Genomic DNA, 14827 nt, shown 5'->3' on the forward strand with positions numbered 1-14827 from the left:
CACGGATGTAATGTAGTAGCTCACAATTTATAGCGAATCAGGTGGAACTGAGGTTGCAGTTCTGTGATTTGTTGCCCCCAGTAGCAGCATGGATCCCATGGGATGCTCTCTTCTGACATCTAGTAACACAGATATTTGTCATATTGCAACATCTACTGGCTTGGAAAGTTGATCTGGCAATGGAGAGCACAAATGTATTCATGTTAAATTAAGGTTAATTTGTGTTCTGCTGTTAATATGGTTTACCACTTCTGTCGTGGAACAATAGAGGATTGTTGCAAAGGTTAGTGGGGGGGGAGGACTTAGCAGAAATACATTCTTTTTCATTTTTCATTCCACCAAGTTTAAACTCCAGATTAAGTGGGGGCAGCTGATGTCAAGAAAAAGTTCAGTTCAAGGTAACGATGCTGGGTAGGATAATTGCATTATACATAAAAAACACTGTGTAAACAAAACAGCTGATACATGTTTTACTGCCTGGTTTTATTATGAACTTGGAATATTAAACCACTGTAAAAAGACTCTATTTCTTCTAAACTATGATGCTTTTGGTTTGGCAGAATGAAAGATGCATCTGACTCACATAGGCAGGTCTTCAGAAAGGTTGTATATATTTAGCTGTGTTTTAGGACATTTATATATACTTTGCCAAGGGTAACATTTACCATTTTCAGTTTCCATTCCTAAAACTGCTTCAGTAAAATCTAGGTTTTCTTGGAGCTTTCAACAGGAGACTGGTGCCTAGGACCTGGAATGATTGCTGCCAATAAAGAAAAAAGAAAACCTGGGTCAGATTTGAATTTTGAAAGCTGTTTATAGCTTCTGTTTCTAACATTATTGTAATGAAATGTCTTAATTGTAGCCCATTTGCTAAATACTTTGTCACTTTTTCCTGGATTGAACTTCTGCTTCACAAGTCTTCATTTTTGTTCATTTCTGGAAAGGAGGCATGTCTCTGTTAGCTGGTGTATAATGGAGATCTATTTCTTTGTGTTTCTCATGTTGCTAAGTGATCTAGTTTACTTTTTTGCCTTCATGATTTTTTAAAAAAACATTTGTCCAAGTGATTTTGAGTTAGTGATGTTGCTTGGATGGAAATCTCTAGATTTGACTCTGAGTTAGCTATTGCATAAACTGTTTTCTACTGGCACATAACAGTAGTGCTACCTGGTATTTTGATATAAAATCTGATTATTTGAAAAACTTGGAATAATGTATTATTAATTGGCAGGGAATTGAGATGGAAGGGAGTTGGGTTGAACAGTGTGCTGCAAGGAATGATCGAACAGTACAGCAGTTCTTAGTTTTCATCAGGAGTAGGAGGAGTTCTAGTGGCAAAGCAAATTGAGCAGTATGTGCTCTACAGGTAGGCAAAAACTTCTGGCTGTTTCATAACATGTGGTTTACTCTTGCCATCTGTATAAGTGCTATTTCTTGCATATTTTGTCTGCCAGTGTTCTGTTATTCCCAGTCTGTACTGATAGCTTTGCAAAGGCATTGGCGTTCAAGGATAAAGAAGCTTGAAACTCATTTAGGCTGTATTATTCAAAAGGAGCAAGCAGGCATTTAATATAATTTTGTCTTTTGCCCTACCTTTCCCTTTTTCTCATCCTTGACTTTTGTTAAAACAATTTTAAGTCAGATAGTGTTGTTATCTGCACATCTTCTTTCATGGTAACCAGGAAAAACAGTTTTTTTGCACAAGTTTGCTGTTAGCAATTAGGAATGAGCCTGAGCTCTGTCAACAAACAGTTTTAATTTGGGAATATGAATAGAATCAATCTAGTATTTCTTGTTGGATTTCAAGGAGAAGTTTCTCATGCCAGTGAAGAAGCATTTTGTTCAACAGGAAAAGTCTCCTAAGGTCAGTTTTTGCACATGTATATGGCCATTATAATCAGAGGCATGGACACATGGATATGGCAGTGTTTCTGTTCATTACTTCCCTGTAGTTGCTTTGTCCTTTGTAGCCTGAGCTCTATTGTAATTACTAAAATGGTATCCTGGTTTCCCTTGACTTTATGATCCTGTGAAATAGTTTGCTTGCAGCTAAAATTACTTGCTGTGAAGTACAAGAGAGTTAAAGCTTTAAACATGTGAACATTTCTGAAAAGCTGGGCTGTCTGAAGACAGTGTCTTCTACTACTTCTGAATCATTCTTTAAGCAAGTCTTACTTCTTGTCTAACTTTTGGGTTGATTTTCATTATGTTTGATGTCTGAACCTGAGAAATGTCTATTCTATACTCACCTACTTTTGATAATCCAACAAACTCTGTAGCTTAAATGAGTAGCTTGGAAATCTTGAAATTATTCTTTATCTCATCCGCTTCCTTCATTCTGTGTTTTGCAATTCCATGTTGAAGACAATTGGTAGGTGTGTTTAAGAGAAGTTAACCATTTGGTAGTTCAGTGCATATTAAACATGAGAACAAGGCTACATTACATTTTCAGAACATAGTGCTGTTTTGACAAATTTTTAACAGAAAAAGGGAGTGATTACTTCAATAATTGAAAAGTGAATAAAAGCAGAGATAAGGAGAAGAAAGTTTATGAAGGAGGGAGAGATTAAGAATCAAGCAGAAGAAGGGAAAATAAGACAATTAGGAAAAGTGAATAAGAAAATGCTGTAAAGTCAGCGGAAGCAAATAATCAGATAAGAAAGGTATCTAGCTGAGGGTTTTATTTGGCACTTGTCACAGTACCTGAACACATTCTATATCTAATTAATAGTGCTAGTGAAGTAAATTGTGTCTGAATGTTTCTGACACTTCTTGCTTGAGCTGAAGGTGGTTTTTGGGGACACAGAGAAGGGTAAAGTCTAGAATGAGGAGGGGGTTCCCATGCTTTATAACTCCTGTAATTGCTGTGGAAAGATGCTCTGAGAAGAGCTGTGCACCACTTGAGGTTCTGGATTTATGTGTTTATTTTATTCTGTCATTGTTTGTTAGTTTTGTTTGCTTGGTTTTTTTTTAAATTTTTGTTTGATTTTTTTTTTCCCCCTGTGGAGGGCTCTTTCGTAGGTAGCTATTTACACTGACAGGACTCTGTCAGTCTTTCTTGGTGACTCTTTTGCACTGAACAATTGAATTGCTGCAGAACAGTGTGTGTTAGAGATATTCACTGTTTTCGCTTCAATCTTAACTCTGCAGGGAAACATTATCTTATTTGGGAACATCTGTGGTAATATAAAGGCAACAAACAAAAGGGAAGAGATACAGAAGAGGGAAAAAGATAAAGAAAAATGTTTTCAACTTCTGCAAAATGTTATAAATTATGGAGTTGATTCAAAAATCATTTGTAATCTCAAATACTTCTGGCAAAAATTTTAAAACTGTTTCGAAAATTATTTTTGGTGTAGAATATGGGACTACGTGCATGTGTGTTAATGGACAAGACTGCACAGTCTTGCCAGGGGAATATGTTAGCTATGGGCTGGCAACTCGTTTTTGAAAATTAAGCAGCTTAACTTGTAAAGTAAGACTACCTCAAATGCATATTTTGACAGAATTTCCCTGTGTAGTTTGCAGTGGTCTAATATCTGTTCTAGTTCCTGGGACAGTGTCTAGCCCCGAGGGACTGTTGGTCACAAACACAGTCTTTGTGCTCTACTAGGAACAACTAGGAAGCTTAAATATAATTTTCTATCTGTTTAATAGCTATCTAATAGGCAGGTCATAGTTTCTGCATTGTCTTCCTGAACACCATCTGTCTCTAATCTGTTGTTATCTGCCATATTGACCTATGAGTGAAGCAAAAAGGAAATTATTTTGTGATTAGGATTGCTGTTAGGGTTCTTATTTAATTTTATGAGCCATAAGGAGTGTTGTGTACTAGTATTTATGGTATCAAGACTAGAACACATTCTAGTAAGTTTGTAAAGCTGGTATGGATGACTGTGGAGAATAAGTTAAAATTGTTTATGAGGGGAAAAGCTAAAATGCTTTGGTTGACACTGGTGCTAGGAAGAGGAGATGTATAAACTAATGAATAGAGCAAAAATGTCCCATCAGCACAATGTGGCTGAAAATTTCAAATTACCCAGGTGGTTATTTTTTCTTTTGGTTCTAAAAAATGTGTATTCCCTCCTTTCTCCCAGTTGAAATGCATTAAATAGAAACTTTTTATTTGAGGCAGTACTACAGAGTTGTTGCTAGATGACCTTGAGTGCAATAGTGGCTAATGCAAAAGTGGCTAATGTTCTCTTCCTTTTTACAGAAGGATCCAGATTACCTGAAGCTCTGGTTGGATAGTTTTGTGTCTAGCTATGAACAGTTTCTGGATGTGGACTTTGAAAAGCTGCCAACGAGGTATGTAGAATTACAGACCTGTTCATTTTTCCTGATATCTGAAACAGACCTGGCTGAGAGCCCAGTCCTGTTCAATGGCAGTGCTGCCTTTAAACAAAAGTTTTTTAGTTGTCAAGTGGCATTCCCATTCATTTGAAGGCCAATTTGGGCTGGGAATGGTGAAACTAGGCAAATACCAGTATTTGCATTGTATTAGGAAATTGGCATGAGTACTTCTTGTTCTTGCTCATAGAAATATAATTGTTATTCCTTGTGTTCCTCATAATTCTTTTGATAGTAAACACAGATAGTAGTGTTTGCTATCTGCATCAGCAGTGACAGAAGAGAAGCAAGACGTAGGTTAAAGAATTTGTAATTTTATTTCAGGGGTTACTTTAAGATTAAGGGTGAATGAAATTCTCAATGAGAGATTTGGGTATATTAGCTGAAAACATTTAAAAATTAAAATATGCATCAGTTTTAGACTTGAGAGTGATTTCCTAGCATCCATGGAGAGACTTCAGGGTAAGAGTATTGCTGACTTCCCTCATGTTTCTGACCAAAAGCTCTCACTTATAATCATGAGGGTCTATTGGAGCCTAATTTCAGAATTTCATATTCAGTATTTTAAATTTGTATGCTGTGTTATCATGATTATGTTTTCATGTCTAACTTTGAAAATGAGGAGTAAAAACTTCAGCATTGGATGTTTTCTCTTGCTTTTGAGGTGCTTGCATAAACTAGGGATTTTAAGAAAAACTATATGTTAAAGGATTCAGCCTTCATGAGAACTGGTGTCAGTATTATAGCTGATACCACCAATGGTGTTTGAAAGCACAGAATGGTGCTCCTTGCATGATGGCTGCATTCCAAGTCCTGTTGAAATCAATGGAAATTCTTTAATGGGCTTTGGATCAGATCCTGTTTGAAGTGCAAGTGATAGCCTCAGCTGTTACGAGGAAATGAAGAATGCTGCAACTGGATCTCTGCAGATAAAACCTAGATTCCCAGGTCTTTGTATTAAAGTTTTCCTCATAATGCCCATATGAGTGCAAAATATGTAGTGCAATTATCAGTAAGAAGACCTTCAAGTTATTTCTGTGCTCTTTCTGAAAATTTATTCCTTTGTAGTGTCAAAAATGCATCTTAATATGTTCACTTAAGGAGAAAAGTTTGTCCTTTTAACATACTATTTAGTATTGAAATATGAACACTGGAAAAGAATCTCTTGGTACTTTGATTTTAAGTTTTTAAAATTTATTTATACTCTGAGTTTAAGTGTTTTTTAGTGTATGTGTTCATAGTTTTCATGTTGGGTTTTTTTCAGCAACATAAAGCTTAGTTATGTAGAACAGTAGCAGCATCTTCATTGTGATAAATGGTGACTTTAGTGAGTGTAAAAATAATGTGTGTTTTTCTGAGCTTAATGACAGGATTAGTGATTTAGTCTGGAGGAACAGAACCATGTGGATTTGGACTCGTTTGTGTAACAGATGTAAAGAAAAAGCATCAAAACAACATAGGGATGAAGGCAGATTATTCCTGTGCTTTTATGTCTACAGTAAGAAAACCCATGGTGATCAGATAGTAGAGTTAACAAAGAATTGCAGTTTCTGCCCGTACGTGCATTTGTGATATAATCAGGAATGTGAAAAGTGGCATCTTTTTGGGCTTTGTCAATTTGCGTTGCAGGCCTTTACATTGTGAAAACAGTATTACTGGGCCTATGAAAAAGAAAACGAGGTCAGTGTGGAACCGCCAAATGTTGATTTCCAGTGACTCCAGGGGCCACAGGACCCTGTGGACTCACTTTTTTTTTAAATTGAATTCCTTATAAAACAATTAATTCTGTCTATTGGTCTTAAAAATGTATGATGCTAACTAAAAGGAGAAACTGCACCAATATTTTTTCTTTTTTTCCTTCTGTAAATCTTGGTGTGCTTTACAGCTATATGCCTGAAAGACCTTGTGTAGTGAAGAGCTAATGCCAGGAAATAATAAGAAACTGTTTAGGCTTGTACAGATTACTGGACACGACTAACTTTTTGGAAGACAGGCATTAAATTTTGTGTCAATCTAAAACATATGTGGGTGTCTTTAGCATCCAAGAAAATACCACTTAAGAAATGTAAAGATTCTATTATAGGTTTGGTTTTGGGCTTTTTTTTCCTTCCTGAAAGAAGGACTCTTAATTGGCACTGTCACTTCCTGATTTAACTCATAAGGGTTTTTTTCCTATAAATTAGAATATCTAATTTCCTCAAGTCTGCTTTGGAAATGTGAAAGATGCTAAGCAGTACAGAATTAGGAAACCTCTAAATAAAGCGTGTGAGTGTACCCCGTATGATTTGACTGTATAAGTAGAGCTTATACAGTTATACAGCTTATAGGCTTATACAGCTTCAGTTCTACCTGTCTTTGTGCCTGTACTCTGTATGAAATGGCTCATTGATGATGTTATTAATGATTTTACTGAAAAGGTGAATATAGCTATGCTAATGGCTTGATCATTGAGCACAAAAGACCAGCACACCTGTCTGTTATTTCCCTCAAAACATGTATCCATGTCATATGTATTTACCATAAAAAGGATAAAACCTTTACCAGCTGGTGTGAGGATTTTTTTCTCCTCATTGGAGAGGGATTGTCATTTGATTCAACACTTTTAAAAATAACAAAGGCCTCCGTAGTGTTGTCATACTTTTTTTTCTGCTTTTAGTTTACATGATCTTGAGCAAAGGAGCTTAAAGGAAGCTCATACAAGGTACCATAGAAACCATATTTTACTAATTTGCTGACTTCAAACCCACATAAAAATGATGCAGAAAACATGATAGGAATGCTGATTACATGGTTTGTGTGATTGCATGGTGATAGTTGAAAAGTAAAGCCTGGTTTGCTGCAGCAGTTTGTTTCCAAGTGCTTACCACTGGTGGGGGAGAGTTCCCAGGGTGTGTTTGAGCTGGAATAGGTGCCTGCAGTGTACAGGTGGTTCAGTTCGCTTTCACACACCTGACATAGTTTGTATGGCTGCAAAACCATGTTAACATCATGAAGGAAATGATCAATAAAAAGATCCCAAATGTGTCAAGTTCTTTCTCATATTTTTGAGGTAGGGTACCAGCAGTCAAGTAACAATGTCAGATAGGGTATGTTTTTTTATATTCATTTTTTTTCTTCCTTTTGGAGTACTTACTTTAAACAGCGAGTTTGTTCAGGAAAAATTGGTACTACACGTCAACAAATTTTAATCCTCGTTTTATAGTAGTAATTTGGTCTGGGGTGAAAACAAGCTTGATTGTTTAGAAATATTTACATTTATTTATTATACTCTATAGTATATTAATTTTGTGTAATGCCAGTTTGGATTTCTCATGCCTCACACATCTCTCCCAAATTCTCATGGGTTGCGCAACACAGGCAGCTACTGCAAAGAAAACATTCTTTGGGATGCGAGGCATGAAGGGTATGCTGTTTGCTCTCTTGTAAAGCATTTCATGATCTTACTGAAAAAGACTTACTGGCCATTTTAGGGAATTAACTTCTGGAGATACGATTTCTGCTGTCAAAAATTACAGTTTTCCTAATACTGAGAGGGAATTATCAGAATCTGAAATACAGAATCTGAATGACCAGATTATGAGAAACCATGCTTGTAGAGAGAGTGGATCTGCCAGCATCTTGAGGGGTGAAGTTGCTATCACAGAGATTTAAATTTCTGTCTTGGCATTTGTGTTGAAAAAAAAGCAGTTGCTCTCAGTTTTGTGGTTCGTGTTGCTATCAGTTTAGAGCCTAGGCTATAAAATATGTTACAATGCTCTGAATCACTTGAGATTCTGAATTCCACAATCTGAAAAGCAAATTGCACAACTGTGTGAAGAGGCACGGGATTGAAGTAGGTGGTTGTCTGTATAAGTGTAGGTAACATTTCTTTTCTAGGAGATGGGAGCTTTCTGTCACTTACACCCATCTAGGTGTTTTACTAAGCTGAGTCTCTTGATTTTCCCTCCTCTAAAAGCTTCCTTTTCAACATTAGAAGCTAAACAATGGATTGTTCTCCATTTTCCTCAAATAATAGGGGTAGTATAGGGGTAGTCACTGCATTTCTACACATCTTTTTTGTGTTTTTCTTGCATAGATGCAACATACGCAGCAGTTGTATTAGTGAGGGTTTGAGCTTGCTGAATTGTTTTTAGCATGTGCAACAGTGGATGAACAGTTTTCATCCCAAAAAATGTTCTTACAGATCTTTATATTCTATACTGTTAATGAAATGGGTTTCTTTATGAAGTATGTTTCTGAAATGGGTTGTTCCTGGGTCATTTTCTTATTTGGTTTTGGATCACTGGAAAAAAAAATTAAACCATTAATAAACCCATTCTTTTCTTCATGTCTTGGTTCTCACTGGTATGTTTCAAAAAATGTTTTAGTTTGCAGAAAACAATAGGCAAAAGATAATTTTGTGTTGCTTTTTGAAATTTATGTAAGAACAACATGAGGTTCACTGTGGATGAATACCAACTGGACTTCAATAACTATGCAATAATTGGCATCTAATTTATTTGGACACTCTTAATCTTCAGTAGAAAGTTGAAAATGTTCTTCCAAATATGTTTTGTTCTCATGTTTCATTCCACTGTGGCTGTCCCTGGGTATTTCCCAGGCCACCTTTTTACCTGATGAAGATTATGTGATTTCTTTGTGGCAATTAAGGTAGGTCACTGCATGGAAGAGGATTTAGGAAGCCACTTAATGGATTTTAACACTTTTTTTTTTTTAATGTATTTCATTGCTGGGGAAAAGAAAGCTCAAGCTGGTATATTGCCACCAGACATTTCCTTGTGGCTCATTAGAAGGTGTTTGTGATGTGTTCAGTTGGGTGACCTTACCCACAGAACTTAGTGGAACTCTGCATGAGTACATGGGAATCGATTGGCAGCTTGGCATTTGTATGATTAACTATTTGGTGTCTGGCTTTTTTCTTTAGGGTGGACGACATTCCGCCAGGAATATCGCTGCTTCCTGATAACATTCTTCAGGTCCTCAGGCTCCAGTTGCTACAGTGTGTCCAGAAAATGTCAGATGGCCTGGAAGAGCAGCAGCAGACTCTGTCACTTTTACTGGTGAAATTCTTTATCATCCTTTGCAGGTATTTGTTTCTAATTGTTACCTCAGCAATGCTGTTGTTTTGTTTAAGAAATCTTGATGCAGCCTATAAATATAGATTTTAATGACACATACTAGATGATTTGATACCTTCCAGTAGATACAGAGAAATAACAATTCTCACAATCTTCAGAATAAAGGCAGAGGGAATAAAAGAGAGAGGAGCAATGCAGTCATCTTAGCAATAATGTTTGCAATAGAAATAGAAGGGGGTTAAACACTAAATTCTTTGTAGCTGTAGAAGATAAATCTATGAGAATTCAAGATATGATGTACCTCATATAAGAAATACTTTTAAAAGAAAAGGTGCACTCTAACAACTGTAAGCTATGAAGTAACTCGAATTGTACAGAAAGAACTGTTTCACATTCTTAACATGCTTATAATTCCATAAACAGCTTGTGAAACTTATTATTACACTACTCATGCAGCTGATTTCCTTCTGAAACTTCTGCCTGATAGTGTAATTCTGTGGACACAAATGAGTAAACTGTTTTTAGGGATCTATTCCTCACTATTTCTTCAGTTTGCTGTTGCAAAATGCTCTTAGAGAGAGGAAGGGGATAAAATATAATAGAGACTCTCCTTTACTGAGGAGTATTTGAAGCAGCATTTTTGAATGCTTTGTCTCACCTTACCTCTGAAACTATACGAAGAGCTGTATGGTAGTGTTTAAATACCCTGGAATATTGAATATAAGCTGAGTGGATGGTAGTAATGTGTTTCTGAATTTCAAACTGGTGTCACCTTTACTTGCTGAAAAGTTCTCCTATGTCATCGCTTTGATATCTGATCTTTGTAACTTCAAAACTGGGAAATTCTTAGTTGTTGTTGCTTTATTTTCTAAAATAATTTATTAGGTGTTTGTTTTGCTCCAGAGAATTTAAAGTGAGTAAATGTTTCTAGGTTATATGTTTCCTAAAGTTTTAGAAAGTGTGTGTACTAGTAAAGTGGAAGTTATTGTCTGTGTTATCAGATGCCATTTCTGAGCTTTCTATTTAGGGTGTCCTGGGAATCTGCTTAACCTCTGAAACCCCAGATTCCAGATGGAATTGGTCTGTAGCAGAGTGACTTGAATCTTTCTTCCTGTTAGATGAAAACTTGTGAGCTCTGTAATGGTGACGGAAATAAACATTTAATTATGTACAGTCTTTTGGAGAGTATTTTTGAAATGCTGGTATCCTTTTGTATGACTATAGACAGAATGCTAAAACAAACATTGTTTGAACTAGCTTCAAATGGTACACTGTGTACAGTCTGTGGTTTTTGTGTTGTCTTTGCAGGAATTTGGCTAATGTGGAAGAGATAGGGATGTGTTCATACATTAACCATGTTATCACCATGACTACGTTGTACATTCAACAGGTATGTGGTTAATAATTCTTGTCTGTATTTCTGCCATCTGATACCTCCTGCTCCTTTGTATGTGATCTGCTCTTTCACTAATAGTGTTAAGTGGGGAACAATTCATAGGCTCAGAATAGTTCTGGGGCAGATCACGATTAATTTTCAACTTCTGGAAATTTTCTGACCATAGCTTTCTTTTTCTCCTCAGTTAAAAAGCAAAACAAAAGAGAAAGAAGTGGAGGATCAGACCCCCATAGAAGAATTTGTGAGACATGCATTGGCTTTCTGTGAAAGTCTGTATGATCCATATCGAAACTGGAGGCAGCGAATTGCAGGGTATGTGTGGACCAGCACAGGATTGTAAATTCTGTGGTTTATGAGAGCTTTAACCATGAATCAACAGAAGCACACCACAGAAATGTATTATGCTTTCTCAAACTGGATATGAGTTAAATAACTTTCAAAAATTGTAATATTTTTACTGTTAATATAAAAGTTAAAATTAAATTTGAGGATATATGAAGAGGTGATTGGTTGTAACTGATCACCACAAAGGTGCTTACATTACGCTCTCCTTCCAAAACTGACCATCTTTCTAAACTAGTCAAACAAAGAAGCCAAAAGGAATGTGGTGGGCAGACCTGCTTGAATTAGGGCAAAAGATGTTACTGAAGTTCACAGTGTAGATAACTTGCATCTTTGAAAATAGTTTTATAAGTGTATCAGTAGAATTACGTCCCTTTAATTTTATTGTGTGTTCTCACCAGCCTAATGAACTCATAATAATGTTTTCTGCCCATCTAAAATGGCTTGGTCAAGAAATTTGGCATTCTAGCTGGTGGCTTAGTTACAATAAGCATAGACTAAATAAGAGAATGCTGGTTTTTTCTGTTTTGTTTTTTTTAACTAAACAATTTTGTAAAATGTTAAGTATTTTTAGTGTGTACTGAATATGGGATTAGCTGTGATTCATGTCTTCAGGGTGAAATACTACTTCACTATTCTCTTTCATCCTGTAGGCAAAAGATAACTCCTGATTTATGGCAGCGTTTTCTACTATGTCATGTTATAAATTCATATTATAAGTAACAAATTAATAAGTAAGTAATAAACAAAGGTATCATGTCTGATTTCTTTGGTGTATGTTTTTTAATGTAATTGCAGACGTTTCCTTAGTACAGTTGAAAGAAGCAGACAGAAGTATAAACCAGCTTCCCTCACTGTTGAGTTTGTCCCTTTTTTTTACCGTAAGTATTACTTAACAGCCTGTTAAAAAATAGTTTTCTGTAGAGGAATGAACTTAGTGAGCCCAAGTAACTTTCTCCTAAGCATGCCCGATAATGTAAGTCCTTTACTTGCTTTCTGAGACTGAATGTAGTAGGTTACTTTAGTTGCTTGTTTTTTGTACTTGCTCTTTGTTCTGAGCATTGCTATTTTGTAATTCCTGCTCATCTTTGAAAGAATTTTTCTTTATTTCTAGAGTTTATTTCAGTGCCTAATGTGGTTTAGTAGGGTTGGTTCTGTGAATTGCCAGCTTTTCTTTTTATTGTGGTACATAGTGATTGCATATGAGATGCCTGTAGTAACCGTGCTGATAACTGTCATGGAAAAATAATTTCAGGGGTGTGCTCATGCACATCTGTCTCTTTAATATGATTTAACAGCTAGAAAAAATGAAACTCTGTGCCATTCAACTAGCAAATGATCCTTGGCCTCGAGTTTGGGAAACAATTTTCTCTCTGGTTAAGTCATTAAATATCATGATGACTGCTTTGGAATTCATGTGTTCTTACGATTACAGGTTGTGTGGAAGAGAAGAACTTACATGTCCATATTCTATACTTAAATCTCAAGAATGTGGGAGGCCCAGATAGTTTGCCACTTTAGCATACCAGAGCGCTAGTGCCTACAGAATTGGAGCAGCAGGAACAAGCTGGAGGGATGGGCAGTGAAGGAGTGAAATCAGCCCTTTTTGCAGCTATCCATTAACTTAGTTTTAATTGAAAATAAAAAGAAAAGATATTCTATTTGTGGAGTGGTAGCATTTATGAATTTGATTTTTCTAGGTTTGAGTCACAGTTCCTGTTCCTTGAGATTCCATTGCTGCGTACAAAAAATAGGATAGTTGCCAAAAAGACCAGATTGTTGCTGCCAGTAAAATGCCCTTATCTACATGCCAGAGCATTGGAGACCCACTGTAAAGACTGCTACTGAGGAATGTCATCTGTAGGTTCTCTCCTCTCCATTCAGTGCCTTGCCCCGTGGTTCCTCCCAAGTCTCTTAAATATGATATAATGTGACCGAGCTAAAAGTAGCCAGCAGATACTCTTCTGCTTGTTGGCCAGCTGGCAGAAAGGACAGAGTAAGAAATTGCTGAGCGTGTGCCTTAAGCATCCTGCCATGCCAGGACTAATTTGAGAGGGGATGGTTTTAGTCTACTGAGCCTAATGATTTATTCACAATCTGCCAGGTACTGCTCTTTTCAATTTGTCTGAAGTTCTACAAAGATCCAGAGGATATAAGTCAAGGAGTGGTGGTACTAGCTCCCTAACTGTATGATCATCTAAGTAAGCTTTGTTCTGTTTGGAGAACAGATTGGAAAAATAGCTCTTCAATCTTCTTTTAAAACAGACTTAGACATTCATCATATAGTCAGAAATCTTACTTGCCAATAAGTGGCATTTCCAAAAATAATTCTTTGTAGATTCTTGCTGCTCTGTTAGGTCTAGCATTATTGCTGTAACAACAATATCCAGGTTATATCTATTGCTAAGAAGAGATGCTGAGGCTGTCTGGGACTAATTTCTATCAGCTATGGCAAGAGAAGAGATGCAGGATAGTTGTCATTAAAGAAATTACTGCTAGAAAGATTACAGATCTGGACAGGATTCTCTGGCAATCTGCTTTAAAGTCAGCAAGCTCAGGGGACACTTTTTTTTGAGCTACCTGCACTGCATATGGCATCACACTTTTCATGCCAAAATTTCTCTGAACTTTGTTGTGCTCGATAACTGGTTGTGTGTTAGAATATCCTCATTCTCACTAGTTTGGACAAAATGGGCTCATTTTTACATTATGAATCAAGAGCACAAGTTGTGTCTGTAGTTCTGTCAGCTGGCATGGGAAGTTTAAGCAAGGTGAAGGTGTGGCCCTGTGAATTCCTGATAAATGTGGTAATGTGTTACTTTGATAATGCTGGAATTGGTGTGTTTGTCTGAGTTTTATATAAAACCAAATGGAGATGATACAGTTGAATTGTTTTTTTAATTTGTATGATGACTGGGAATAGAGGAGGGTTTTTTATTATTTGTTGGTGGGTTTTTTTTGAGAAAAATCTCCTTTTTATTTAATCAGAATGCTTTCAAGAAAGTGAACATCTCAAGGAGAGCCTAAAATGTTGCCTGCTGCATCTCTTTGGAGCTATTGTGGCTGGTGGTCAGGTAAGGATACTCTGAACTTTTCAGCTACTGAAACCTCCAGCTGCTTGTTCTTGTTTAGGACTTTTAAATACTCCATAACTCTTAAATGAGAAGAATTTATTATCCATGGTTAATTATTTTTGTCTTAGGAACTTTGGGATCATTCTGGGCAATAATACCTGAATATTAAAAGCTGGATGGCAATTTCAAATAACCATAGAAATTTGCTGTTTAGAACAACTACATGTTCATATGAACTTTCTGTAATATTTTAAAGAAAAAAGTGCATAATTAGATTAGGAATTTCCACCTGCAAAGATGGAAGTTTCGTGTTCATGTGCATGAAATTGATCTAGCTTACTTCCCAGTGCTGTTTTCAGTTGGAAGCATGAGGCCTTTACACCTTGGAAGCTGTTAAAAGTCTTTGAAAGAACATGAGGAAATGAGGGTATTCATCAGCAGCAAAGTCAACATCCACTTTCTCACCTGACTTCTGTGAAGTCCTACTTAGTCTGGTCACAAGCAGCTGCTACTGCTGATAATCTCGAAAAGAGTGTTTTTAAAGGTTGCCAGGAAGCTGCAAAGCCAGGCTCTGCTCCATCATGGAA

At 36.4% G+C, this 14827-nt stretch overlaps 1 protein-coding gene across 9 annotated transcripts in view; it reads left to right on the forward strand.

Annotated features, from left to right (window-relative positions):
- Positions 1–14827, forward strand: part of NBEAL1 (neurobeachin like 1) — a 77620-nt gene that overhangs the window by 10754 nt on the left and 52039 nt on the right. For 7 of the 9 annotated variants that reach the window (XR_011000889.1, XM_068196047.1, XM_068196046.1 and 4 more), the window contains exons 3-8: positions 4217–4308; positions 9275–9436; positions 10737–10818; positions 11009–11136; positions 11965–12047; positions 14155–14240. Coding sequence is in view for 8 of the 9 variants with exons in the window: in XM_068196047.1 (XP_068052148.1) it covers positions 4217–4308; positions 9275–9436; positions 10737–10818; positions 11009–11136; positions 11965–12047; positions 14155–14240 (633 nt within the window). In the remaining variant the exon portion in view is untranslated. Of the gene's footprint in view, positions 1–4216; positions 4309–9274; positions 9437–10011; positions 10168–10736; positions 10819–11008; positions 11137–11964; positions 12048–14154; positions 14241–14827 lie in introns of those variants that run through there. The other 2 variants (XM_068196052.1, XM_068196053.1) reach the window with 2 other exon arrangements.

Source organism: Anomalospiza imberbis, chromosome 7 (assembly GCF_031753505.1).
Source record: "Anomalospiza imberbis isolate Cuckoo-Finch-1a 21T00152 chromosome 7, ASM3175350v1, whole genome shotgun sequence".
Lineage (NCBI taxonomy): Eukaryota > Metazoa > Chordata > Aves > Passeriformes > Viduidae > Anomalospiza > Anomalospiza imberbis.